Raw genomic sequence first — 27,847 nt, forward strand, 5'->3', positions numbered from 1 at the left:
TGCAACCTCTACCTCCTGAGTTCAAGCAATTCTCCTGCCTCAGCCTACTGAGTAGCTGGGATTATAGGCGCCCACCACCATGCCCAGCTAATTTTTGTATTTTCAGTAGAGATGGGGTTTCACCATGTTGACCAGGATGATCTCGATCTCTTGACCTTGTGATCCACCTGCCTCGGCCTCCCAAAGTGCTGGGACTATAGGCGTGAGCCACCGGGGACTGTTTATTAAGATCAGGATCAGAAAACTATGGCCTGTACACCACCATCTGTTTTGTAAATAATGTTTTCTTGAAACACAGCCACGCCAATTCATTTGTGTATTGTCTATGATTACTTTCATGCAACAACTGCAAAGCTGACTAGTTAGAATAAAGACAGTAGGGCCCACAAGCCTAAAATATTTGCTGTCTGACCTTTTACCCCTGCTTTGGAATGCTGTTCCATCTTCCTGTGGCCTTCGTAGTCTTTGTCATTCTCTGCAGTCCTACTTCAGCATCACCTTGATTTTTCTTTTTAAGGTTTTTTTCACTTCCCTGTTCTTAGCACTTCACCATGTTTATTTCCTTTGAAACACTTATAACAATCTAAAATCATCACATTCATTTTCTTTTTTATTGCCTATGCCCAACCAGAATATAAGCTTCAGGATAGGAAGGATCTTTTCTACCTTGTTGAATCCTCAGGACTTAGCATAATGCCTGGCATAGAGGAAAGAATCCAGTAAACACTGAATTATATGAGTGAATAATTAAAGCACTAATTTATGCTAATTCAGACTTCTGAAATAACTGTCTCATTGATTTTTGTTTTTTGCCTCGAGTTTCTTATTCCTCTAATCTATGTCACCCAGGCTTGTCAGATCAATCTCCTTGAAACCTACATAGTTCCTAGCACTAAAACCTTCAGCTAACTGTCCTTAATTGCTCCCCACTCCACTAGTTACTACAGAATCAAGTTCAGACTTACTGAAGCAATCCCAGCCTTTTTTTAGGAGCAGACTTCTTGCTTATTTTGAATGGCCTATGTTAACCAAATTGGCCGACATACTCATTCCCAAAAATACCTGTGATCTTTGCTTTGGTGCTTTAACTTAGTTATTCCATCTGGAATTTCCTTCCCTCTGACTTCTGAATGACAAAGTCTTGCCCATTCTTGATGGCTCAACTTAAATGTTAATATTCTTTACTAAAAATATAATTCCCTTTGTTACATTTTCTGCATCTTTTCTTCTCCCACTACCCTCCACCCCGGTAAATATTATCTTGAATCTTGTGTTCAATCTTGCTTTTTGTCTTTTTTTTTTTTTTTCCTGTACAGTGTTATTGCATCTACTTGTATTCCTAAAAAGTCTGTTTAATTGCTTTTCAGTTCACAAAAATATATCTTGAGAGAGATATATATATATATACACACACACAATCTTTTGGGTTTACATTTTTCATATAATATATTGGTAAGATTCATTTATATTGTTCTGTGTCATATTATTGCTGTGTGACAAATTAGCCCCAAGCTTGGTAGGTTAAAAACAACACTCATTCATTATCTCACAGTTTCTGTGGTCAGGAATCCAGGCACAAGTTAGCTGGATTCTCTATTTCAGGATTTCTCATGAGACTATAATGAAGGTGTTGCCTGAGGCCATAGTCACCTCAAGGTTAACTGGGCCAGATCTACTTCCAAGCTCACTCAGTGGTGGCTGGCAGAATTAAGTTCCTCATGGAATTGGATTAAGGGCCTTGATTCTTACTGGCTGTTGTACAGAGATCACCCTCAGCTCCTTGAAAGGTAGCCTTCTCCATCACAGCACATGAGAAGAGCCAGGGAGAGAATATCAGCAAGACAAAAATCACAGTCTACATTATAACTGAATTGCAGAATTTACATCCCATCACTCTTGCTGTATTCGCTTCATTAGAAGCCAGTCACTGGGTCCAGCCCCCTCTCAAGGTGAGGAAATTACACAAAGGTATGAATACCAAGAGGCAGGGGTGGGACATTGGGAGCCTTGTCAGAAGCTGCCTACTATTTGGTATAGCACTGTAATTTATTTCTTATAACAGTTATATACCATTTTATGCGGTTATACCAGTTATGCTCCTCTCTTCTTGGACTTAAGTTTTCCCTTCTGGGTTTTTTGCTGTTGTGAACGGTGATGCCACACATATTATTGTACATATGAAGGGACTGTGGTACTCTTCTCTGCCTCTTTCCCAGTTTAATACTGTGTTTTGACATACTGAAGCACTATCAAGACATCCTTAGTTAGATCCTTTTGTAGTTCATAGGTGTGATTATTGGGTTTTTGTGCTCATTGTGTACCTCCTTTAAACCTTGTTTCAACATGGGCACATTACCTGTCTGATGTGAAAAAAAAAAAAAGACATCCTTGAATAATTTTATCTGGAATTAATCTTCTCCCTTCTAAACTCCCACAGCATTTCTTTTGTTATGGTATTTACTGCTTGTCACCTCTTTCTACGCTTATTCTGTGCATGTCATATTTTTTTTCTTGAAATAGTAACTTACTGAGAGTAGGAAATAAATTTGATTCTGGTTTTTGTAGTTTACACAGTGATTTCAATATATGTTACTGAGTGAATGAATTCTGTTTAAATATTGGTGCCTAATTTTTAAAGTCTTCATAATCTGGCTCCAATAACCTAATTATATTTCTCACTTCTCTCATACAATGACCCTTATTTAGGCAGGTAGGTCTCTTAGACATTCTTTTACAATCTTTTCCTAATAAATTTAGATCACATTGATCTCTTTCTTCTCTTGTTTCTATTGAATTTACTATTTATTTCACACATTTAGCATTTTAGTATAGACTTAGGCTGTGTTATGTGTACCTACTCATAATAGGTACACAATAAACTTTATTGATGGAATTGCTGAAGTATCTTATTTTATAGTTATTTTCAATTAGTTAAGTATTTTTATACCATCTATATTGTCAGTTGACTGAGCAAATAAATAAACCAACACTGATGTATTTGAGTAGGTTTTTTTTTTTTTTTCTTTTTTTTTTTTTATTGCATTTTAGGTTTTGGGGTACATGTGATGAACATGCAAGATTGTTGCATAGGTACACACATGGCAGTGTGCTTTGCTGCCTTCCGTCCCCTCACCTGTATCTGTCATTTCTCCCCATGCTATCTCTTCCCACCTCCCCACTCCCCGCCCCTCCCCCATTTCCCCCCAACAGACCCCAGTGTGTAGTGCTCCCCTCCCTGTGTCCATGTGTTCTCATTGTTCAACACCCGCCTATGAGCGAGAATATACGGTGTTTGATTTTCTGCTCTTGTGTCAGTTTGCTGAGAATGATGGTTTCCAGGTTCATCCATGTCCCTATAAAGGACGTGAACTCATCGTTTTTGATGGCTGCATAATATTCCATGGTGTATATGTACCACATTTTCCCTATCCAGTCTATCATCGTTGGGCATTTGGGTTGGTTCCAGGTCTTTGCTATTGTAAACAGTGCTGCAATGAACATTCGTGTGCACGTGTCCTTGTAGTAGAATGATTTATAATCCTTTGGATATATACCCAGTAATGGGATTGCTGGGTCAAATGGGATTTCTATTTTTAGGTCCTTGAGGAATCGCCACACTGTCTTCCACAATGGTTGAATTAATTTACATTCCCACCAACAGTGTAAAAGTGTTCCTGTTTCTCCACATCCTCTCCAGCATCTGTTGTTTCCCGATTTTTTAATGATCGCCATTCTAACTGGTGTGAGATGGTATCTCAATGTGGTTTTTTTTTTTTTGAGACGGAGTTTCGCTCTTGTTAACCCAGGCTGGAGTGCAATGGCACGATCTCGGCTCACCGCAACCTCTGCCTCCTGGGTTCAGGCAATTCTCCTGCCTCAGCCTCCCGAGTAGCTGGGATTACAGGCACACGCCACCATGCCCAGCTAATTTTTTGTATTTTTAGTAGAGACGGGGTTTCACCATGTTGACCAGGCTGGTCTCGATCTCTTGACCTCGTGATCCACCCGCCTCAGCCTCCCAAAGTGCTGGGATTACAGGCTTGAGCCACCGCGCCCGGCTCAATGTGGTTTTGATTTGCATTTCTCTGATGACCAGTGATGATGAGCATTTTTTCATATGTTTGTTGGCCTCCTGTATGTCTTCTTTTGTAAAGTATCTGTTCATATCCTTCGCCCATTTTTGAATGGGCTTGTTTGTTTTTTTCTTGTAGATCTGCTTTAGTTCTTTGTAAATTCTGGATATCAGCCCCTTGTCAGATGGGTAGACTGCAAAAATTTTTTCCCATTCTGTTGGTTGCCGATTCACTCTACTGACTGTTTCTTTTGCCGTGCAGAAGCTGTGGAGTTTGATTAGGTCCCATTTGTCTATTTTGGCTTTTGTTGCCATTGCTTTTGGCGTTTTGGTCATGAAGTCCTTGCCTACACCTATGTCCTGAATGGTTTTGCCTAGATTTTCTTCTAAGGTTTTTATGGTATTAGGTCTGATGTTTAAGTCTTTAATCCATCTGGAGTTAATTTTGGTGTAAGGTGTCAGGAAGGGGTCCTGTTTCTGCTTTCTGCACATGGCTAGCCAGTTTTCCCAACACCATTTATTAAACAGGGAGTCCTTTCCCCATTGCTTGTTTTTGTCAGGTTTGTCGAAGATCAGATGGTTGTGGGTATGTTGTATTTCCTGTGAGGCCTCTGTTCTGTTCCATTGGTCTATATCTCTGTTTTGGTACCAGTACCATGCTGTTTTGATTACTGTAGCCTTGTAGTATAGTTTGAAGTCCGGTAGTGTGATGCCTCCCGCTTTGTTCTTTTTGCTTAGAATTGACTTGGCTATGCGGGCTCTCTTTTGGTTCCATATGAAGTTTAAGGTGTTTTTTTCCAGTTCTGTGAAGAAGGTCATTGGTAGCTTGATGGGAATAGCATTGAATCTGTAAATTACTTTGGGCAGTATGGCCATTTTCACGATGTTGATTCTTCCTAACCATGAACATGGAATGTTTCTCCATCTGTTTGTATCCTCTCTTATTTCGTTGAGCAATGGCTTGTAGTTCTCCTTGAAGAGGTCCTTTACGTTCCTTGTTAGTTGTATTCCTAGGTACTTTATTCTCTTTGTAGCAATTGTGAATGGCAGTTCGTTCTTGATTTGGCTCTCTTGAAGTCTATTACTGGTGTATAGGAATGCTTGTGATTTTTGCACGTTGATTTTGTATCCTGAGACTTTGCTGAAGTTGTTTATCAGTTTCAGGAGATTTTGGGCTGAGATGATGGGGTCTTCCAGATATACAATCATGTCATCTGCAAATAGAGACAATTTGATTTCCTCCTTTCCAATTTGGATACCCTTTATTTCTTTTTCTTGCCTGATTGCTCTGGCTAGAACTTCCAGTACTATATTGAATAGGAGTGGTGAGAGAGGGCATCCTTGTCTAGTGCCAGATTTCAAAGGGAATGCTTCCAGTTTTTGCCCATTCAGTATGATATTGGCTGTTGGTTTGTCGTAAATAGCTTTTATTGTTTTGAGATACGTTCCGTCAATACCTAGTTTATTGAGGGTTTTTAGCATAAAGGGTTGTTGAATTTTGTCAAAAGCCTTCTCTGCATCAATCGAGATAATCATGTGGTTTTTGTCTTTGGTTCTGTTTATGTGGTGAATTACGTTTATGGACTTGCGTATGTTGAACCAGCCTTGCATCCCCGGGATGAATCCTACTTGATCATGGTGGATGAGCTTTTTGATATGCTGTTGCAATCGGTTTGCCAGTATTTTATTGAAGATTTTTGCATCTATGTTCATCATGGATATTGGCCTGAAATTTTCTTTTCTTGTTGAGTCTCTGCCGGGTTTTGGTATCAGGATGATGTTTGTCTCGTAAAATGATTTGGGAAGGATTCCCTCTTTTTGGATTGTCTGGAATAGTTTCAGAAGGAATGGTATCAGCTCCTCCTTGTATGTCTGGTAGAATTCCGCTGTGAACCCATCTGGACCTGGGCTTTTTTTGGGTGGTAGGCTCTTTATTGCTGCCTCGACTTCAGACCATGTTATTGGTCTATTCAGGGTTTCGGCTTCTTCCAGGTTTAGGCTTGGGAGGTTGCAGGTGTCCAGGAATTTATCCATTTCTTCCAGGTTTACTAGTTTATGTGCATAGAGTTGTTTGTAATAATCTCTGATGATGGTTTGGATTTCTGTGGAATCTGTGGTGATATCCCCTTTATCGTTTTTTATTGCATCAATTTGGTTATTCTCTCTTTTCTTTTTTATTAATCTGGCTAGTGGTCTGTCTATTTTGTTGATCTTTTCAAAAAACCAGCTCCTGGATATATTGATTTTTTGAAGAGTTTTTTGTGTCTCTATTTCCTTCAGTTCTGCTCTGATCTTAGTTATTTCCTGTCTTCTGCTAGGTTTTGAGTTTTTTTGATCTTGCTCCTCTAGCTCTTTCAATTTTGATGATAGGGTGTCAATTTTAGATCTCTCCTTTCTTCTCATGTGGGCACTCATTGCTATATATTTTCCTCTAGAGACTGCTTTAAATGTGTCCCAGAGATTCTGGTATGTTGTGTCTTCGTTCTCATTGGTTTCGAAGAACATCTTTATTTCTGCCTTCATTTCATTGTTTATCCAGTCAACATTCAAGAGCAAGTTGTTCAGTTTCCATGAAGCTGTGCGGTTCTGAGTTAGTTTCTGCATTCTGAGTTCTAACTCGATTGCACTGTGGTCTGAGAGACTGTTTGTTATGATTTCTGTTCTTTTGCATTTGCTGAGGAGTGATTTATTGCCAATTATGTGGTCAGTTTTAGAGTAGGTGTGATGTGGTGCTGAGAAGAATGTATATTCTGTGGATTTGGGGTGGAGAGTTCTGTAAATGTCTATTAGGTTTGCTCGTTCCAGGTCTGTGTTCAGGTCCTGGATATCCTTGTTGATTTTCTGTCTGGTTGATCTGTCTAATATTGACAATGGGGTGTTAAAGTCTCCCACTATTATTGTGTGGGAGTCTAAGTCTCTTTGTAAGTCATTAAGAACTTGCCTTATGTATCTGGGTGCTCCTGTATTGGGTGCATATATATTTAGAATCGTTAGCTCTTCTTGTTGCAGTGATCCTTTTACCATTATGTAATGTCCTTCTTTGTCTCTTTTGATCTTTGTTGCTTTAAAGTCTATTTTATCAGAGATGAGAATTGCAACTCCTGCCTTTTTTTGCTCTCCATTTGCTTGGTAGATCTTCCTCCATCCCTTTATTTTGAGCCTTTGTGTATCCTTGCATGTAAGATGGGTTTCCTGGATACAGCACACTGATGGGTTTTGGCTTTTTATCCAATTTGCCAGTCTGTGTCTTTTGATTGGGGCATTTAGTCCATTGACATTTAGGGATAGTATTGTTATGTGTGAATTTGATGCTGTCATTTTGATGCTACCTGGCTGTTTTGTTGGTTAGTTGATGCAGATTCTTGATTGTGTTGCTGCTTTTTTACCATTTGGTGTGTTTTTGGAGTGGCTGGTACTGGTTTTTCCTTTATGTGTGTAGAGCCTCTTTCAGGAGTTCTTGTAGAGCAGGTTTGGTGGTGATGAAATCTCTGAGTGCTTGCTTGTTCACAAAGGATTTTATTTTTCCTTCACTTATGAAGCTGAGTTTGGCTGGATAGGAGATTCTGGGTTGAAAGTTCTTTTCTTTAAGGATGTTGAATATTGGCCCCCAGTCTCTTCTGGCTTGTAGGGTTTCTGCTGAGAGATCTGCTGTGAGTCTAATGGGCTTCCCTTTGTGGGTAACCTGACCTTTCTCTCTGGCTGCCCTTAGCATTTTCTCTTTCATTTCAACCCTGGTGAATCTGACGATTATGTGCCTTGGGGTTGCTCTTCTTGAGGAATATCTCTGTGGTGTTCTCTGTATTTCCTGGATTTGAATATTGGTCTGCCTTGCTAGGTTGGGGAAGTTTTCCTGGATAATATCCTGAAGAGTATTTTCCAGCTTGGATTCATTCTCTTCATCACATTCAGGTACACCTATCAGACGTAGATTAGGTCTTTTCACATAGTCCCACATTTCTTGAAGATTTTGTTCATTCCTTTTTGCGCTTTTTTCTCTGTTCTTGCCTCCTCTTTTTATTTCATTGAGTTGGTCTTCGACCTCTGATATCCTTTCTTCTGCTTGGTCAATTCGGCTGTTGAAGCTTGTGCATGCTTCACGAAGTTCTCGTGTTGCGTTTTTCAGCTCCATCAATTCACTTATTCTCCTCTCTTTATGCTGTCCATTCTCGTCAGCAGTTCGTCCAATCTTTTTTCAAGGTTCCTATTTTCTTTGCGATGGGTTAGAACATGTTCTTTTAGCTCATTGTAGTTTCTTACTACCCACCTTCTGAAGTCTGATTCTGTCATTTCATCACCCTCCTTCTCCATCCGGTCTGGTTCCCTTGCTGGTGAGGAGTTGTGATCACTTTTAGGAGGAGAGGTGTTCTGGTTTCGGGAGTTTTCATCCTTTTTACGCTGGTTTCTACCCATTTTTGTGGGTTTATCCACCTGTTGTCTGTCTCTGTCCCAGGGAGTTGGAGCTTTATGAGTTTCCGTTGCACTACTGCCTTTTTTGATTTTTTTTTTTTTTTCAGGTCGGACCCGCCCAGCTAGCAGCACGCCTAGCCTCTGCCTGCCTGCAGGGGTTTTGCTGAGCTGCTGTGGGCTCCGCCCAGCTGCCCTGAGCTCTTCCCTGTAGTCCTTTTTATATGGGCATAGTTAGAACTGTCTGGGCAATGGTGGCCCCGCCTCTGTTATGGCGGACTCTCTCTGTTGTGGCAGGTTGCCTCGGCAATGGCGGGTTGCCTCGGCAACGGCAGCCTGCCTCCATAGCGGTGGAGAGTCTCAGTAATGGCGGAAGCCCCTCCCCCACGGAGCCGGACCGTCCCGGTTCAGCTGTGCTTGGTTTGAAGGGCTCAACCCAGAGGGTTTCCAATTACTGTTTTTGTTTTCGTTGTTGTTGGGGGTGGAGGGGTGGGACCAACCGAGCCTGATCACCTGGCTCCCTGACTCAGAGTCTTTTCTTTTAAGTTGAACGACCCCGCGTTCCGGTCGCTTGTTGAAAAGGCGCCGGGATCTCCCGTGCTGCGACTCACGGAGTCGGCTCGAACCGCGGCGCCGGCTCCTGGCGGATTTTTTGCCTAGGAATCTCCTGGCCTGGCTCGCTGTTTCAGATGAATGGGCTATTCTGCCGTCTCAAGGCTCTGCTCGCCAGCTAAGAGGGCTCCCAGACCAGTGGCTTTTGTACGGAGAACCGCAGCAACAGGGAGTGGTCACAGCAGCCGCGCGGGCGGAATCAGCCCCGCGGGGGCCAAAACAGCCGCACCGGCTGGGACTGCGACGCTGGCGACCCCTCTGCCTGGGTATCTCCTGGTCTGTGGGCAATAAGAGTTCGTCTGGAAATGCGGCGTCCACTCACCCTCTGCACTTTCACTGGGAGCTGAAGTCCTGAGCTGTTCTTAGGCGGCCATCTTGAAAGTCGGATTCTTGAGTAGGTTTTTATCACTTTTTTTTTTTTTTGGTCGTAGGTATTTTTGAAGTTAATGGAGTCAGAAGGACCTCCTGAGTCAGAGAGCTCAGAATTTTCCTCGCAACAAGAAGATGAAGAAGAAGCCCAAGAACCAGAGGAAACAAGCCCCAGGAACCCCCTTTTACAGCCTGCTCTCACAGGGGATGTAGAGGGTTTGCAGAAGATTTTTGAGGATCCAGAGAATCCTCATCATGAACAGGCCATGCAGCTTCTCTTAGAAGAAGACATTGTTGGGAGAAACTTGTTGTATGCAGCTTGCATGGCTGGGCAAAGTGACGTGATTAGAGCTTTGGCAAAATACGGTGTGAATCTGAATGAAAAAACCACCAGAGGTATTTTGTCTTTTTTCTCTCATCAGTATTGCTTATGACTACCTAAAGATGCCATGTAGTGTCTTTACGGTTAGATATATTTGATGTTCTTGTTTTATACTTTACATATATGTATGTATACATCTATATGGGTGAGCATCCAACTCAAATTACATGTATACACATTTACATGTATACACATACATACTCAACCCAGTATGTGTATACATGTAAATGTATCAGTGTTGATATTACATAGTATAATATTTTAGACAATAGACTTCACTATTTATTAGTTGTGTGATTTGGTAAGTTACCTGATCTTTTTGTGTATCTGTTTTTCCATCTGCAAAATAGGGATAATAACTGTATTTTTCATGTAGGGTATAATGATGATTAAATAGGATAAAATAAATATTTTAGTGCTTGGTATATAGTAAATTGGTATATAGTAAATGTGTAATAATTTGCTGTTATCTCTTTCCATTGAAGTGGTATTAATTTTTAGCAATCATCTAATTAGCAATTTAAATTCAGGAATTTTTTTTCAGATTGCAAATATAATACATGGTCATGGTAGACAATTAAAAAAAAAAGATCGTCGGCATGATCTTCAGCAAAGACAGGATATACATTCTATTCATGCTCACATGGAACATTTAAAAATATTGGTATATGTTGAGTCATGAAGTTCTAAGAAGTATTGAAGAATCTGTAGCATATAGTCTTTGATCAGTGACTACAACAAAATAAAATTAGAAAATAGTAATAAAACGATAACAAAACCGAAAGCAAGAACACACTTTATTTTTTATTTTTATTTTCATTTTTTGAGACAGTGTCTCACTCTGTTGCCCAGTCTGGAGTGCAGTGGCATGATATCGGCTCACTGCAACCTCCACCTCCCAGGTTCAAGCGATTCTTACACCTTAGTCTCCCTGGTGGCTGGGACTATGGTGTGGTTCTCCACGCCTGGCTAATTTTTGTATTTTTTGGTAGAGATGGGGTTTGCCATGTTGGCCAGGATGGTCTTGAACTCCTGACCTCCCACTGGGAGTGGCCTCCCTAAGTGCTGGGATTACAGGCATGAGCCACCATGCCTGGCTAAGAATACACTTTAAATCATCTATTGGTCACAGAAGATATGATGAAAATGATGAAATGTTTAAGTGACAACAGCATCACTGTATGTTTGAATCTATGGGATACAACTAAAATTAAAATTCTAGTATAATGCATAGGTTAGAATATAAGAAACATAAAAAATTAGTAAGCAAAGCATTTGACTAAACAAGTTAGAAAAAGAACAACTGAGTAACCAAAGAAAGTAAAAGGAAAGACCAGGCGCAGTGGCTCACACCTGTAATCCAAGCACTTTGGGAGGCCGAGGTGGGCGCATTATCTGCAGTCAGGAGTTTGAGGCCAGCCTGGACAACATGGTGAAACCCTGTCTGTACTAGAAAATACAAAAATTACCCGGGCATGGTGGCACATGCCTATAATCCAAGCTACTTGGGAGGCTGTGGCAGAATTCCTGGAACCCAGGAGACAGAGGTTGCAATGAGCTGTGATTGTACCACACTGTACTCCAGCCTGGCTGACAGAGTGAGACTCTGTCTCCAAAAAAAAAAGGAAGTAAAAGAAAAATAGTGGAATAAATTAATGACATTGAAAGTAAAGGAATAGGCTGCTGGAGGCCAGGTGCAGAGGCTTATACCTATAATCTCAGCACTTTGGGAGGCCAAGGTAGGAGGATTGCTTGAGGTCAGAAGATCAAGACCAGCCTGGGTAACATACTAAGACCCTGTTTCTGGGAAAAAAAAAAAAAAGGAAAGAAAAAAGAGAATAGATGGAAAGGATTGATAATACAAGATTGGGTTCAGTGAAAATGACAGTTGAAAAACATTTGATTTTATATATATATGTAATATCTATTTATATATAGTTGTTTTGTTGTTGGTTTTTTTTTTTGAGACAGAGTCTTGTTCTGTCACCCAGTGGAACAATGTTGGCTCACTGCAGCCTCTACCTCCTGGGTTTAGCCTCCCGAGTAGCTGGTATTATAGGCATGCACCACCATGCCTGGCTATGTTTTGTATTTTTTAGTAGAGAGGGGGTTTTGTCATGTTGGCCAGGCTGGTCTTGAACTCCTGATCCCAGGTAATTCTCCCACCTTGGCCTCCCAAAGTCCTGGCATTATAGGCATGAGCCACTGCATCTGGCCATTAATATCTTCCACTACGTAAATTAGCCTAAAACAATGTAATCTGTTTGATCTCACCATCTTCATTTCGTTTGTTAGGGTACACACTCTTACACTGTGCTGCAGCCTGGGGTCGTTTGGAAACTTTGAAAGCACTAGTAGAACTGGATGTTGATATAGAAGCTTTAAACTTCCGGGAAGAAAGGGCCCGAGATGTGGCTGCTAAATATTCCCAGACTGAGTGTGTTGAATTCCTGGACTGGGCAGGTAAGGAAGCTCACAAGGGGTTAGCAAACTGACTGATGTGATGAGTTTTTCTCCTATGAGTTATAGGCTATGTCACCTTTTTTCACAGTATTTTATTTGTAGATAAAACCACAGTCACAGTTGGCAATAATAAATGAAAATTTTCCCTTTTTTTCTTTATTTTGCTATTGGCCCTAAACATTGTATTTATTGGGAACTGTACATATTGGAAGCTTGTTGATTTACCAACTTCTGTCTCACCAATAATTTCTATAAGAAATTTCTCACCAATAATTTTCTGTGAGAAAATAATTGCTGTAAGAAGATTATTCAATGTTCAACATATATATTCAAAGCCATTTTCTGAGAGACTCGGGCAAAGTGGATTGTTCCCTAAATTTTTTTAAAATGGCATAATTTGAGTAATAGATTTGATTTCTCAAATATAAAAAGGTTGTAACAGTAATTTTAGAAAGATTTATTTAGGCTAAATTAATTTATAGTGCTAATAGAATAATAGCTACCCTTAGGCATGGGGAAACTTCTGGGATGTAATGTTCTTCTTCTTAACCTGGTTGCTGGTACAAAGGTATGTTTCTTTGAAAATTCATTGAGCTGTACACATAATTTTTGCACTTTTCTGTTTGTAAGTTATACTTCAATTAAAAGTTCAAAAAACAGTACTATTTTGCCTTTTGCTAATATTTTACACATATATTTCCGACAGCGCTGTAAAATATAGCTTAAAGAGATTTCAGGACGATGTACTTTTGTACAAGCATTTATTAAATTCCCATTGTGAGCATAGTATTGCTGTAGATACAATTGCTTGTTCCTGCCCTCTGGATACTTGTTAGGTGGGAGATGATAAGTTATGGACACATTAAACAATTATATAAAAATATCGGAAAGACTGTGATGAAAGGTTAAAATTGGCAGAACAGGCATTCAGTGCTGCAGGGTAGTGAAAGAATAGGAAGTCACAGCATGTCGGGCTTGAGCTGGGCCTTGAAGAATGGATGGGATTTGAATATGCAATAGAAGGGGAAAGGGCATGAGCAAAATCTGAGAGCTGTAAGTGAAAGTGGCATGTTGGAGGACAGTGACAAGATTGCCTTGTTGAGCAGTGGTCATAGTTTCCACAGGTAGGCTATAACATAAGTAGAATAACAAAGGGGTAGATGTCCTCTTGAGATTGAGTTTAAATACTGGTGCCCCTACTTGAAATCTCTGTGACCTTGGTGCTTCAATTATGATAAGTTGCTTAAATTCTCTATACTTCAGCTTCTTTCTCTGTAAAAGGGGCCAACAATACAGTTCCTATTTTTTAGGGATTGCTGTGAAAATTAAATGAGATGATATAAAGCAGTTAGCACAATACCTGGCATGTGGTCAGCACTTGAACAATGCTACTGCCTTTATTACATCTTACCCTTAAATGCCAGGCTAAGGTATTTTTATTTTATTCTGGGAGTCATGGGAAGTTTTTATGTACAAGAGGAGGAGGATGAAAGTGATCTTGAGGAAGATTCAGCTGGTAGTGGTAAGGTACATGTTCATCAATAAAATAAGAAAGGGACTAGAAGATTTGATAGAAATGAGGAAATTAAAGGAAGGAAACACATTTGGGAAGAAAGAGATGAGTTGTGCTTTGTAGATTATTTTTGTGCTGTCCACTTGAACTAAATGTTTTCTGTGAGCGATCTTATGTCAAATCTTCTGTTTTTATGATTAGATCTGTAAGTAAAGGAAAACACAAATAGCAAACAATTCAATTGACTCCTCCCATGATTAGTAATTTTAGATGAAATTCACATTCTATGTGTGTGTGTGTATGTGTGTGTGTGTATGTGTGTGTGTATGTGTGTGTGTGTGTGTGTGTGTATATAGATATATAGATATATAGATATATTTTTTGAGGCAGAGTTTCGTTCTTGTCACGCAGGCTAGAGTGCAGTGGCATGATCTTGACTCACTGTAACCTGCACCTCCGAGGCTCAAACGATTCTCCTGCCTCAGCCTCCCAAGTAGCTGGGGTGACAGGCATGTGCCACTATGCCTGGCTACTTTTGTATTTTTAGTAGGGATGGGGTTTCACCATATTGGTCAGGCTGGTCTCGAACTCCTGACCTCATGATCTGCCCTTCGTGGTCTCCCAAAGTGCTGGGATTACAGATGTGAGCCACCATGCCCAGCCCACATTCCATAATTTAAAATCCATTTTTGAAAAATGGCCCATGATATTAAAAAAAAATTTTTTTATTATACTTTTAAGTTCTGGGGTACATGTGCAGAATGTGCAGTTTGTTACATAGGTATATATGTGCCATGGTGGTTTGCTGCATCCATCCCCCCGTCATCTACATTAGGTGTGTCTCCTAATGTTATCCCTCCCCAATCCCCCAACCCCTAATCTCCCCACCCCTCCCCCAGCAGGCCCCAGTATGTGATGTTCCCCTCCCTTTGTCCATGTGTTCTCATTGTTCAACACCCACTTATGAATGAGGACATGTGTGTTTGATTTTCTGCTCTTTGTGTCAGTTTGCTGAGAATGATGGTTTCCAGCTTCATCCATGTCTCTGCAAAGGACATGAACTCATCCTTTTTTATGGCTGCATAGTATTCTGTGGTATATATGTGCCACATAGTATTTAAAAATCACAATTCAAGGGCAAATTTTGCAGTAACTTTTCTGAAAATATTTTTGGGACTTATGGGTGTGAGGTATTATTGGTTTCCTTTCCTGTAATATCCATGTGTTTAATTTGGGTCTTTAGGTTCTTGGAGAAATCATACCTAATATGTCTTATTGGTGAAAAGATACGAAAACTATAAAAAGCAAACTAGTATTGTGTTTCCAGATCAATGATGAAATTAATATTGGAGTTACATAGTAATATGGCTGTTTAATGTCAGAAACATAACTCGACATAAAATTTAACATTTATTTAATTCAGCCTTACTATTTATTTAATTCAGTCTTATTCAGAGTGGAGTTTCATAGTAATGTAGCTGTGAAATGTCAGAAACATAAATAACTCAACATAAAATTTAACATTTATTTAATTCAGTCTTATCAAGAGTGTACATCGCTTCTATTTCTTCTGGTGATTAGAGTAGGAGTTACCCGGGGAGACTTAAAGGATTGAGAAATCTCTACCCCAAATAGTCATCTCCATTCTACTGAAAATTCCATTATTAGAGATAAATTTCTTTGGGTTTTAGAGGTTTGGGGATTTTTAAAGTCTTCAATAGTTCACCATTAAAATAAATATATATTAATGTTCTCTCAGAGGGAATTATCTAACTTTTCAGAACTCTGAAGGTATGAAACAAACATAGAAATGTGAGGGTGGGGTTGTGCTAAGGAAGAATGGAGGTAAAGAGAGTCTGGAAAGTGGAACAAAATAGACCTTTATAATCCATCATAGCCCAAGGCAAGTACTATTCTTTTCCCTTACGTATAAAACTGTACAGTTTATTACTGTTTCAAGGATTATTTTTGAAAAGTTTTTTCCTCTCTTATAATGATGATAGATATAGATATATTTTTGTGGGATTTTTCCAAGATATTTTAAGTGAAATCTTCTGTCCCAGTCTCAGTCCTATTTCCTAGTTGTTCTTTGAAAAATATGGTAACCATAGTTTAAAAAATTGAATTGTCTTATCAACAAAAGTCTGAAATTTAAAAAATGTTAATCTGTAATTCATTTGTTATACTGAAAATGAAAACATTTATACTTAAAAATATTAATCTATTCTTTAATATTTCCATGCTATTTTAGCAATCTGAAGTAGGAAATTAAAAGTCTTCCTGTGGTTATGAAATTTTCTCAGGAAAATAAGATATATCACAGATATTATTTATTAGAGATTTATTGAAACACCAAATTAAGCTAGTATTACATATATTGCTTAATGATTAGAAATCTAACACATTAAAAAGAACAAAATACTTAAACATTTAGCAGTGATAGTATATAACTTCTTCTCTAGTACTTTAGTAAGTCTGGGTTCTTTTTTAATTGAATGGAAATAGCATTTAAACCCAGACTTCTTTGGAAAATCTCAGTAAGGATTGTGGCAAAAAATTTATGAAGGTTTCCAAAGAACTATTTTTATCCTTAGATGAGTCCTCTCAATAGATTTCTTTTGTAGTCTCTATATTTGACTAAGCTGCATTTGCGTATGCATATATTTAGTATCTTTTGGCTCCTGCTTCTTTAGTCTTCTTCTTTTTCTTTAACTTGCAGTGCTTAATTTTATTAGAGGAAGGATGGTAAGACCTGTGCTCCAAGATCTTGGATATCATTGATGTCGCGGTTGCCAGTCTGTAGAGTATTTGGTCAATGTCTTGGATGGATGGGCTTTCTAGATCATTACCAGATTTTTCTGAGGATGATTGGTTCAGCTAAAAGGAGAAAAACAATATAGATTTTATCTACATAAAATAGTATAGTTCAATACTCTAGTATAGTTAATAATATGGTTCAAATTAAATTTGTGTTCTAAATGTATAAACTTAAACTTGATCAAAACAGCACACATCAATTGTTTATGCAAAAGGATGGTCACTATAGAAGAAAGGTGTAAATGCAGAGGAAATGTTATCTATATGCCATATATATGATCATTATCACCATCAGCAAACAATTAGTGTGTTCTATGGTTAGAGTACTTTGCTGGGATAAATTTTTTGATTGGCAAAATATATTCCTTTACTAAAGAACCTGAAGGTATAATACCATAAAGTACAGTCATTTTAAAAATAAGAAAACATTTATAAATATCTAATTGTTCTGAAGGTCAGTGAGGTTTTGTTTGTTTTTTTTTGATCAATGAGCTTTTAAGATTGCCTCTCAAACTATGGCGTCATCTATTGGTAAAGTGGGAAATTATGTAATAGTTTAAAAGCTCTATTTCTCAGAAAGTTGTTCTAATATTAGAAATTAGGTTATAACCCATATAAAAATTACATGCCAACCTTTGTACTTAGATTTCTTAGATACATCTGGAAGGGTTCTAAGAGATCTCTTGTTCCAGATCCTTTTATGGATGAGACAACTGAGAAAGAGCAAATGACGTACCTCAGGACCCAGACAGATAACTTGATTTCCCATACATTCTCCTCATGTTAGTACATTACTTTTTTCCGTATGTTTTTTTAACTTTAAGTAGAGGGAACTAGATGATTTTAAGGACATTATAATTCAATACACATTTGTTGAACACCTAGTATGAGCAAGACATTGTGCTAGATGCTGGGGATGAATGGGAAGGTAGGGGAAGGTTATAATAAGGAATAAAACACAGTAACTAATTATCTTATGTTCTAAACCCTCAGAGATTTTGTAACTATTACTACTTATATCATTAATTCACCTTTATTCGGTGTTTCTTCCATTTCATCCACAGATAATGCACAGACAAAACAGATAAGATGAAAAAGAGAGCTTGTAATGAAATATAAATAAAATATAAACAACTCTGAAATATATCCATGTTAGCCAAGTTGCAGCATAGATTATTCAGAGGATATGGCAGACAGTAAGATGGAGGACGCTTAACTTTCCAGTAATGTACTTCTTCTGGAAGAATCTCCCATCCAACCTTTGCCCAGATAGTTCCATCACAAATGCCGAAAGTCTCTCTGATGAAGCAGATAAACAACAGAGAAAAAATCAGCGATAGTCCTTGATTAGACATCTTTCTTTCTCAATGAGAAAAAAAATATCTAGCTAAAATTTAGCTATTTAAAAATAGCTAAAACAGAGATAGCAGAAAATGCCAGGAGTTATTGGTTAATGTGGTGCTTCAATAGAAAGCACTTCATATAACCTTGCCTGTCAGCAAAATATGCCCAGCAAAATATACACTGATGATCATTGTGACATCATCAGTCATAGTGACTCAGGAGTAAGTTCAGTGACTTCATAAAGAACCACACTGGACCTAAAAGGTGTTACCTGACCAATCACACTGAGTTTCTTAAAGATACTTTTTTGTTGTTGTTGTTTCACCAGAATGGTTTGAGCTTCTTCAGTTTTCCTAAAAATGAAGACTTTACTAATATTTTCCTAGCTAATTAATTAAACTACAGTCACATTAATAGAATCTCATGGAAACAACTTACTTATATCACTTCTAACCCTTCTTCTGAAGGACTTCAATTTTACATTTACTTAAAAAACAGTATACCACTTCACATAACCTAGCATCTGCTTCTATTTTTTTTGTTTGGGAATGTCCTTCCCTTCAAATAGTTCCACAAATATTGAGTGCCTGTCTCTTATAATATATTCCTGTGGTGGTGATGTGCTATCAGGTAGTAGGTAAGGGGTGAGGAAGGTGCTGTGATATATGATAAAAAGACGGGACATAGACCTTGCCTTTAAAGAGTGTGCAATCTAGAAATAAAAGCAAAAACCAAGATAATAATTAAAATGATTCTTATTTTATTATAAAAAATAAATAGTTCTCATTCAGCAAAATGAGATCTAAATAAAATTATAAACGGGTAACTGTTGAGAGGGCAATGAGTTCCACTTGGGGGAATTAGGAAATTTCACAGAAAAAGATATATGTGAGTGGGCTTTGAAGAATGAGTAGAATTTTGGTAGGTGTCAGTGTAGAGAGGGCATCTAAGATTGGGGAAACATAGTAAACAAAGACATTTTGTGTAAGCATTCATATAACAAATATTTGTTGAGTGCTGGTGGTTTTAAACACTGTTCTAGGAGCTGAGAATACATACACAACATAGCCCAAAACAGAATCATTACCTTCATGGAGCCTACTTTCTAGTAGGGGGATGTAGAAAATAATTGTATCTATCTAAATCTGCATGTCTGTATCTGTGGAGCGCTATGGAGAACAATAGAGTGGGAAAGTGTTTAGGAAGTTGCTAGCAAGTGAGTGAGTGTGTGTGCTATTTTGTAGAGGGAAATTAGGAGAGGACTCTTTGATAATGTGATGCTTGAGCAGAGACCAGAAGGAGCTGGCAGAGGGAGGGAACCATGTTGATATCTGGAGGCAGAAGGAACCGGAAGTGAATAGTGGATAGGATCACTGAACGAATGTTGAAGGGATGAAGCTGGAAATCTAGTTTGTGGCTAGAGAGATTTTGGAGGGTCTGTATTTTATTCAGCAGGCAATAGGAAGTCAGTTATAGAGTTTTGAGAACAGGAATGACATAATAAGAAATTTATTGAATGCTTTACTGTGTTCCAGGCACTGTGCCAAGACATTTGCATGCATTATACTATATTTTGCAATATACTCCATATACTATATGGTATCTTAAATTACATTATGCATTATACTATGTACTATAGTATGTGGTTTATACCATATACTGTAATCCTCAACTATGAGGATTGTACTAAAATACTTTAGTTGTATAGATGAGGAAACTAAGGTTAGTGTGGTTAAGGTATGGTGGCATTAAGGGAGTGCTTGTGATAAGCTTCTTGCTCTACTAAGTTGCCCAAAATAAATGTGTGCTCTCAGTAAAAACAGTATACTTATTATGTAAAAGCAGTTCATGACAAGTTTCTTAGTCCCATTTTCCAACTGATTTCTCTCCTAAACTCCATCTTTTATTGAAATTCTGGAACCACCACTGACTCTAGTCTACCCAACTAGTGGAGCCAAAACCGAAACCTTGGATTCAAGCTTAGGGAATTATTTCTGCTTGCAAGTTGAATGACATATTTAAAGCTGTGAGGAGTTAGAAGCAAGATGACCAGTTATCTTGTCCATAATTTTTAATACTATTCCAGATATGGGTCTGGATTCAACTGTGGAAGGTATTTTTATGTCCACTTTATGGATAGCAAATGAGGCTTAAAGAGATTGTTAGGTATTAGAGAGAACACAATTGAACTTTAGAGTGATTTCATCAAGTCTCTCAAATATTATTTTTTGGAATTTTATGAGATTGTATGTACCAACTGTGGTAGGCTGGATAATAACCCTAAAGATACTCAGGTCAGAATCCATAGAACCTTTGAATATTATATCTCAAAAAAGGACTTACAGATATGATTAAGTTAAGGATCTTGAGATGGGGAGATTATCCAGGTAGGTCCTAACTGTAACCATAACTGCCCCTTGTAAAAGGGAAGGAGAGGGATATTTGATAGAGAGGAGAAGAAAGTGATGTGATGATGGAAGAAGAGATTGGGATGATGTGCTTTGAAGATAGAAGGAGGGGGCCATAAGCCAAGGAATATATAAATAGTGACCAGAAACTGAAACGGCAAGGAACAGATCATCTTCTCAGAACCTCCAGAAGGAATCAGCCTTGACAACACCTTGGGAATAATTGCTGAGATGGTTAAGGGGATCCATTTATCCCTTGACTTTAGTTTAGTGAAACTGACTTAGGACTTCTGGCCTCCAGAACTGTAAAAGAATAAATTGTTGTTTTAACCCACTAAGGTTGTGGTATTTTTTATTTTTTTATCTTACAACAGATATAGGAAACTAGTACAGATTTTGGTACCTGGAAATGGGTTGCTGCTATAACAAATACCTAAAAATGTAGAAGTGGCTTTGGAATTTGATAATGGATAAATGGCTGGAAGAATTTTGAGCTGCATGATAGAAAAAAGTTTAGATTGCCTTGAACAGTCTGTTGGCAGAAATGTGGACATTAAAGCTGCCTCTGTTGAGGGCTCAGAAGGAAATGAAGAGCACAGTTGAGAACACCTATATTGTGTTAAAGAATATGTAAATGATCATTAACAGAATAATGGTAGAAATATAAGTGATAAAGGTGCTGCTGGTGAAGATGCAGAAGGAAAGGAGGAACGTGTTATTGGAAACTGAAGGTAAGGCAGTCTTGCTACATAGTGACAGAAACTTAGCTGAATTGTGTCCTGTCATTATGTGGAAAATAGAACTTTCAAGGATGAACTTGAATATTTAGCTGAAGAGATTTCCAAGCAATGTTGAACGTATGACCCAGTTTCTTCTTACTGCTTATAGTAGACTGTGAGAGGAGAGAGATAAGTTGAGGGAAGAATATTTTAAGCAAAAGGGGAACAGGTTTTGATGACTTGGGTAATTCTCAGCCTATCCAGGTTATAAAAGGGACTAAAATGAAGAGATTGACTGTCAAGAAAGTGTGCTCTGGAGAGAAAGCCAAGAAGGTGGCTGAAGAGATTAGGTATGTGATAAATGGATCCCCTTAACCATCTCAGCAGAAGTCAGTAGGAGAAATGAGATTATTCCCAAAAGATCTGTGAAGGAGCCTCTTGTCTAAGGGAGTGAATCTCTGTGGCATGCAGGAAGACTCAGAAGGTGTTTGAGAATGGTATATCAGCAGAAATGCCAGCTTGGATAAAGAGGCAGACAGAGGACAAAATGAAAAAGAGGACACTGGACTCCCAAAATTCTAAAGGCAGGAAATAGACTGATAAAACTATTCAGCTGCAAACACATGATATCTTTCATGAACAAGGAAGGATGACTCATGAAGAACCTCAGGCCCAGAGGTAAAGCCTCAGGACCGGAGGGCAGAGTCTTGAGCCAGAGTATTATTCCCAGGCCTTGACATCTAATAGAATTTGCCCTGCTGAATATCAGAATTCCTTGGGAGCAGTGATTCTTCTTTTCTTCTTCTTCTTGTCTCCCTTTTTGAAGGACAATGTCTGTAATAGTTATTCTATACCTGTACCACTATTGTATTTCAGAAGATAACTTGTTTTCTAGCTGCACAGATCCATAGACGGAGTGAATTTTGCCTCAGGAGGGGTCATACCCAGAGTCTCACTCATCCCTTGTTTAGATGATTTAGATTATAAGATTTGAGACTTCTGAAATGATGACATTTGATGAGAATTTAGACATGAGTTGATATTGTAACAGGTCTGGAATTTGGGAGATTTGAAGATGGGTGAATAAATATATTTTGCATGTGGGATAGATGTGAATTTTAGGAAGTAGGACAGAGGGCAGATTGTGGTTAGCTGAATAATGGCTATCACAGGTATTCAGGTCCTAATTCCTGGAAGCTGTGAATGTTACCTCATGACAGAAGGGACTTTGCAGATCCTTAAGGATCTTGAGATGGGGAGATTAGCCTGGATTATCCTGGTGGGACCTAAATGTAACGACAGTCTCCTGATAAGTGGGAAGCAGAGGGAAATTTGATACAGAAGAGAAGATGATTTGGTGATGGAGGCAGAGATTGGAGTGATGTATTTGAAGATGGAGGAAGGGACTATAGCCAAGGAATACTAGAAATTGAAGCCATTTGAAAAAAGGCAAAGAACAGATTCTTCTCTCAGAGCCTCCAAAAGGAATCAGTCCTACCAACACTTTGACTTTAGCACAGTGAAACCAGTTTCAGACTTCTGGCCTCTAGAACTGTCAGAGGATAAATGTGTGTTGTTTTAAGCTACCAAATTTGTGGTAATATGATATAGCAACTACAGGAAACCGGTATATCAACCTTTAACTTAATTTGGGGCTAATGTACAATTTACAACATTCAGTTGTCCCATCTAGGAATACAGTAAGCTGTTGAATTTATTTGAGTTTTATTTCTCTCAGCAAAATGTTATAATTTTTAGTTCCCACAAACAAGTGAGAACATGCAAGGTTTGTCTTTCTGTGGCTGGCTTATTTCACTTAACATAGTGATCTCTAGTTCCATCCATTTTGTTGCAAATAACTGGCTTTTATTCTTTTTTATGGCTTAATGGTACCCCATTGTGTATATGTGCCATGTTTTCTTTACCATTCATCTGTTGATGGACCCTTAGATTGCTTACAAATCTTGGCTATTGTGAATAGTGTTGTAAAAAAACATGCCAGTGCAGACATCTCTTCGATACACTAATTTCCTTTCTTTGGAGTATATGTTAATAACTAGCAGTAAGGTTGATGGATTGTATGGTAGTTAAACAGTTTTAGTTTTTCTGAGGAACTTCCAAACTGTTTTTCATAGTGGTTGTGCTAATTTACATTCTCACCAACAATGTGGAAAGGTTCCCTTTTCTCTGCATCCTTGCCAGCAATTACTATTGCCTGTCTTTTGGATAAAAGCCATTTTAATTGGGGTGATATGAGATATTGCAGTTTTGATTTGCATTCTCTGAATGATCAATGATGTTGAGCACCTTTTCATATACTGGTTTGCCATTTTGTATGTCTTTTGAGAAATGTCTATTCACATCTTTTGCCTATTATAAAAATAGGATTATTAGATTTTTTCCTGAGTTGTTAGAACTCCTTATATATTCTGGTTATTAATCTCTTGTCAGATGGGTAGTTTTCTCCCAATCTGTGGGTTGTCTCTTCACTTTGTTGATTGTTTCCTTTGTGTGCAGGAGCTTTTTAACATGATAATTTCATTTGTCCATTTTTTCTTTGGTTGCCTTTGCTTATAGAGTATTACAGAAAAAAAAATCTTTGCCCAGACCAATATCCTGGAGAGTTGCCCAGATGTTTTCTCACAGTAGTTTCATAGTTTGAGGTCTTATATTTAAGTCTTTAATTCAGTTTGATTTAATTTTTGTATATAGTGAGAGATGGGGTCTAGATTCATTCGTCTGCATATGGAGTTCTAGTTTTCCCAGCACCGTTTATTGAAGGGACTATCCTTTCCCCAATGTATTCTTGGCACCTTTATCAAAAGTGAGTTCACTGTAGATGTATGGATTTATTTCTGAGTTTTCCATTCTGTTCCATTGGTCTTTGTGTCTGTTTTTAGGCCAGTCCTATGCTGTTTTGGTTACAATAGCTCTATAGTATAATTTGAAGTCAAGTAATGTGATTCCTTCAGTTTTTATGTTTTTGTTTTGCTCAGGATGTCTTTGGCTATTCTGGGTCTTTTGTGGTTCCATATGCATTTTAGGATTGTTTATTCTATTTCTGTGAAGCATGTCATTGGTATTTTGATGCGGGTTGCATTGAATCTGTGCATTGCTTTGGGTAGTATGAACATTTTAACAATATTGATTCTTTCCATCTATGAACATGGAATGTCTTTCCATTTTTTGTGTCCTCTTCAGTTTCTTATATCAGTCTTCTATAGTTTTTGTTATGGATGTTTTTCACTTTTTGGGTGAACTTTAAACCTAAGTATTTTATTTTCTTTGTATGTATTGTAAATTCGATGACTTTCTTGATTTCTTTTTCAGATTGTTCAGTGTTGGCCTATAGAAATATTACTGATTTTTGCATGTTGATTTTATATCCTGCAATTTTACTGAATTTGTATATCAGTTTTGATCATTTTTTGGTGGATTCTTTACATTTTTCCAAATATAAAATTATATCAGCTGGAATCAAGGATAATTTTACTTCTTTTCCAATTTGGATGCTCTTCATTGTATTTTATTTTTCTTATCTGATTACTCTAGGTAAGACTTCCAACACTATGTTGAATAACAGTGGTGAAAGTGGGCATTCTCGTCTTATTCCAGATCTTAGAGGAAAGGCTTTCAGTTTTGGCTACATGACACCAGCTATGGGTCTGCCATGTATGCTTTTGTTGTGTTGATGTATGTTCCTACTCTCCCCAGTTTTTGAGGGTTTTTACATGAAGGGATATTAAATTTTAGCCTCAATTAAAATGATCCTATGATTTGTGTCCATTCTGTTGATATGCTGTATAACATGAATTGATTTGTATTTGTTGAAACATCGTTGCATCCTTGGGATAAATCTCACGTGGTCATGATGATAGTCATGATGAATGATCTTTTAAATTTGTTGTTGAATTCAGTTTGATAGCATTTTGTCGAGGATTTTTGCATCAATGTTCATCAGGGAGATTGGCTTGTAGTTTTTTTTTTTTTTCTTTTGATGTGTCTTTATCTGGTTTTGATATCAGGGTAATAATGGCTCTGTAAAATGTATTTGGAAGTATTTGTTCCTCCTCTATTTTTCAGAATAGTTTGAGTAGGAATGGTATTAGTTCTTCTTTAAGTATTTGATAAAATTTGGCATGAAGCTATTAGGTCTTGAGCTTTCCTTTGCTTGGGAGACTTTTTATTATAGCTTTGATCTCATTATTTGTTTATTCTTAGTTTATACTTGGCTATTCAGGTTTTGGATTTCTTTGTGGTTTAATCTTGTAGGTTGTATATGTCTAGAACTTTATCCATTTATCTTAAGTTTTCCAATTTATTGGCATATATTTACTTATAGTAGCCTCTAATGATCTTTTGAATTTCTGTGGAATTGGTTGTAATGTCTTCTTTTTCATTTCTGATTTTAAAAATTTGGGTCTTTCTTTTTCTCTTAGTCTGGCTAATGATTTGCCAATTTTGTTTATCTTTTCCAAAAAAACAACTTTTCATTTCAATGATCTTTTGAATTATTTTTTTATTTCAATTTCATTAATTTTTGCTCTGATCTTTTTTTATTTCTTTTTTCCTACTAATTTTGGGTTTGCTTTGCTCTTGCTTTTCTAATTCTTTAAGACGTATTGTTAAGGTGTTTATTTGAAGTTTTTGTATTTTTTTGAATATAGGCACTTATTGCTATAAACTTTCCTCTAAGTACTGCTTTCACTGTACTCATAGTTTTGGTATACTGTGTTTTTATTTTCATTTGTTTCAAGAATTTAAAAAATTTCCTCCTTGTGAGTAATTTCTTCATTGACATACTATTCATTCAGAAGCATATTATTTAATTTCTATGTGCTGTACAGTTTCCAAAATTCCTCTTGTTATTGATTTCTAGCTTTATTCCATTGTGGTCAGAGAAAATACTTCATATAATATTAATTTTAATTAAATAAATTATTAATTGATATAATTATACTTATAATTTTTTTGAAACTTGTTTTGTGGCCTAACATATGGTCGGTCTTTGAGAATTACCCATATGCTGAGGAGAAAAAAATGTGCATTGTGCAGTCATTGAATGAAATGATCTGTAAATATCTAGTAGATCCATTTGATCTATAGTGCAGATTAGTCCGATATTTCTTTTTTGATATTCTGACTGGATGATCTGTCCAATGCTGAAAGAGGGGTGTTGAAGTCTCCACCTATTATTGTATTGGAGTCTATCTCTTTAGCTCTAATAATACTTGCATTAAATATCTGAGTGCATCAGTGTTGGGTGCATGTATATTCCCAGCTGTTATATCCTCTTTCTGAAGTGACCCCTCTATTGTTATATATGACCTTCTTTGTCTCTTTCATGTTTTTTTTCTTGAAATCGATTTTGTCTGATGTAAGTGTACTACTCCTGTTCTTTTTAGTTTCTATAGGCATGGACTATCTTTTGTTATCCTTTTATTTTCCATCTATGTGTATCTTTATAGGTGAAATGTGTTTCTTATACGTAACAGATAATTGGATCTTTGACTTTTATCTCTTCAACCACTCTATGTCTTTTGGTTGGAGAATTTAGTCCATTTACATTCAGTGTTATTATTGACAAATAAGGACTTACTCCTGCCATTTTGTTATTTGTTTTCTGGTTGTTTTGTGGTCTTCCTTTTAGTGAAGGTTATTTTCTCTGGTAATATGTTTTAATTTCTTACTTTTTATTTTTTGTGTCTCTGTTTTTTTTTTTGTTTTTTGTTTTTTGTTTTTAATTGAGATAGAGTCTCACTGTGTTGCCCAGGTTGGAGTGCAGTGGTGCAATCTTGGCCCACTGCAACCTCTGCTTCCTGGCTTCAAGTGATTCTCCCGCCTCAGCCTCCCTAGAGTTGGGATTACAGGCATGTGCCACCACACCTGGCTAATTTTTGTATTGTTAGTAGCTGGTCTCAAACTCCTGACCTCAAGTGATCTGCCTGCCTTGATCTCTCAAAGTGCTGGGATTATAGATGTTAGCCACCCTGCCCAGATTTGTTGTATGTTTTTTGATTTGAGATTACCATAAGATTTTCAAATAGTATCTTATATTTCATTATTTTAGGCTGATTACAACTTAGATTAACATAGATCATATAAACAAACAAGCGAAGATAAAAGAAATAAAAACTACACTTAATTTCCCCCCAACTTTTAACCTTTTTGTTGTTTTTATTTATATCCTATTGTACTATGTCTTGAAAATTATTATGTTTGATAGGTTCATCTTTTAGTCTTTCTATTCAAAATATAAGTAGTTTACCCACCAGAATTACAGTGTTGTAGTATTTTGTGGTTTTCTGTGTACCTATTATTACCAGTGAGTTTTATATCTTCTGATGATTTCTTATTGCTCATTAACATCCTTTCAGATTGAAAAACTCCCTTTAGCATTTCCTCTAGGACTGGTCTAGTGTTGATTAAATTCCTCAGCTGTTGTTTGCCTGGGAAAGTCTTTATTTCTCTGATATGTTTGAAGGATATTTTCATGGATATACTGTTCTAGGGTAAAAGTTATTTTCCTTCAGCACGTTAAATATGTTATGCTACTCTCTCCTGGCCTATATGGTTTCCACAGAAAACCTGTTGCCAGAGGTATTGGAACTCCATTATATGTTATTTGTTTCTTTTCTCTTGCTACTTTTAGGATCTTTATCCTTGATTTTTGGGAGTTTGATTATTAAATGCCTTGAGGTAGTCTCTTTGGGCTAAAACTGCTTGGTGTTCTATAATCTTCTA

At 37.5% G+C, this 27,847-nt stretch overlaps 2 protein-coding genes and 1 pseudogene across 4 annotated transcripts in view; 2 read left to right on the plus strand and 1 right to left on the minus strand.

Annotated features, from left to right (window-relative positions):
• The window catches only part of ANKRD45 (ankyrin repeat domain 45), a 62,841-nt gene that overhangs the window by 19,748 nt on the left and 15,246 nt on the right, over positions 1 to 27,847 (plus strand). For all 3 annotated transcript variants that reach the window (XM_074390025.1, XM_039459990.2, XM_074390026.1), the window contains 2 exons: positions 9,520 to 9,853; positions 12,135 to 12,302. In XM_074390025.1, coding sequence (XP_074246126.1) covers positions 9,535 to 9,853; positions 12,135 to 12,302 — 487 coding nt within the window. In that variant the 5' untranslated portion in view covers positions 9,520 to 9,534. The remainder of the gene's footprint in view (positions 1 to 9,519; positions 9,854 to 12,134; positions 12,303 to 27,847) is intronic.
• Positions 2,269 to 2,366, plus strand: LOC120360266 (small nucleolar RNA U13; annotated as a pseudogene).
• TEX50 (testis expressed 50) lies at positions 16,480 to 17,987 on the minus strand. The gene is made up of 2 exons (XM_003925355.2): positions 17,664 to 17,987; positions 16,480 to 16,692 (listed from the first exon to the last, which is right to left on the minus strand). The coding sequence occupies exons 1-2, from the start codon at positions 17,985 to 17,987 to the stop codon at positions 16,480 to 16,482; spliced, it is 537 nt and encodes a 178-aa protein (XP_003925404.1).

The sequence above is a fragment of the Saimiri boliviensis genome, chromosome 19, assembly GCF_048565385.1.
Source record: "Saimiri boliviensis isolate mSaiBol1 chromosome 19, mSaiBol1.pri, whole genome shotgun sequence".
Taxonomy (NCBI): domain Eukaryota; kingdom Metazoa; phylum Chordata; class Mammalia; order Primates; family Cebidae; genus Saimiri; species Saimiri boliviensis.

Bases quoted from the DNA above. Each gene is read 5' to 3' on its own strand.
- TEX50 (XM_003925355.2), bottom strand. From the start codon at position 17,987: ATGTCTAATCAAGGACTATCGCTGATTTTTTCTCTGTTGTTTATCTGC. The intron at 16,693-17,663 runs GTGAATTAATGA...TTCTCCTTTTAG, and splicing joins GGAAGAAACACCGAATAAAG to CTGAACCAATCATCCTCAGA.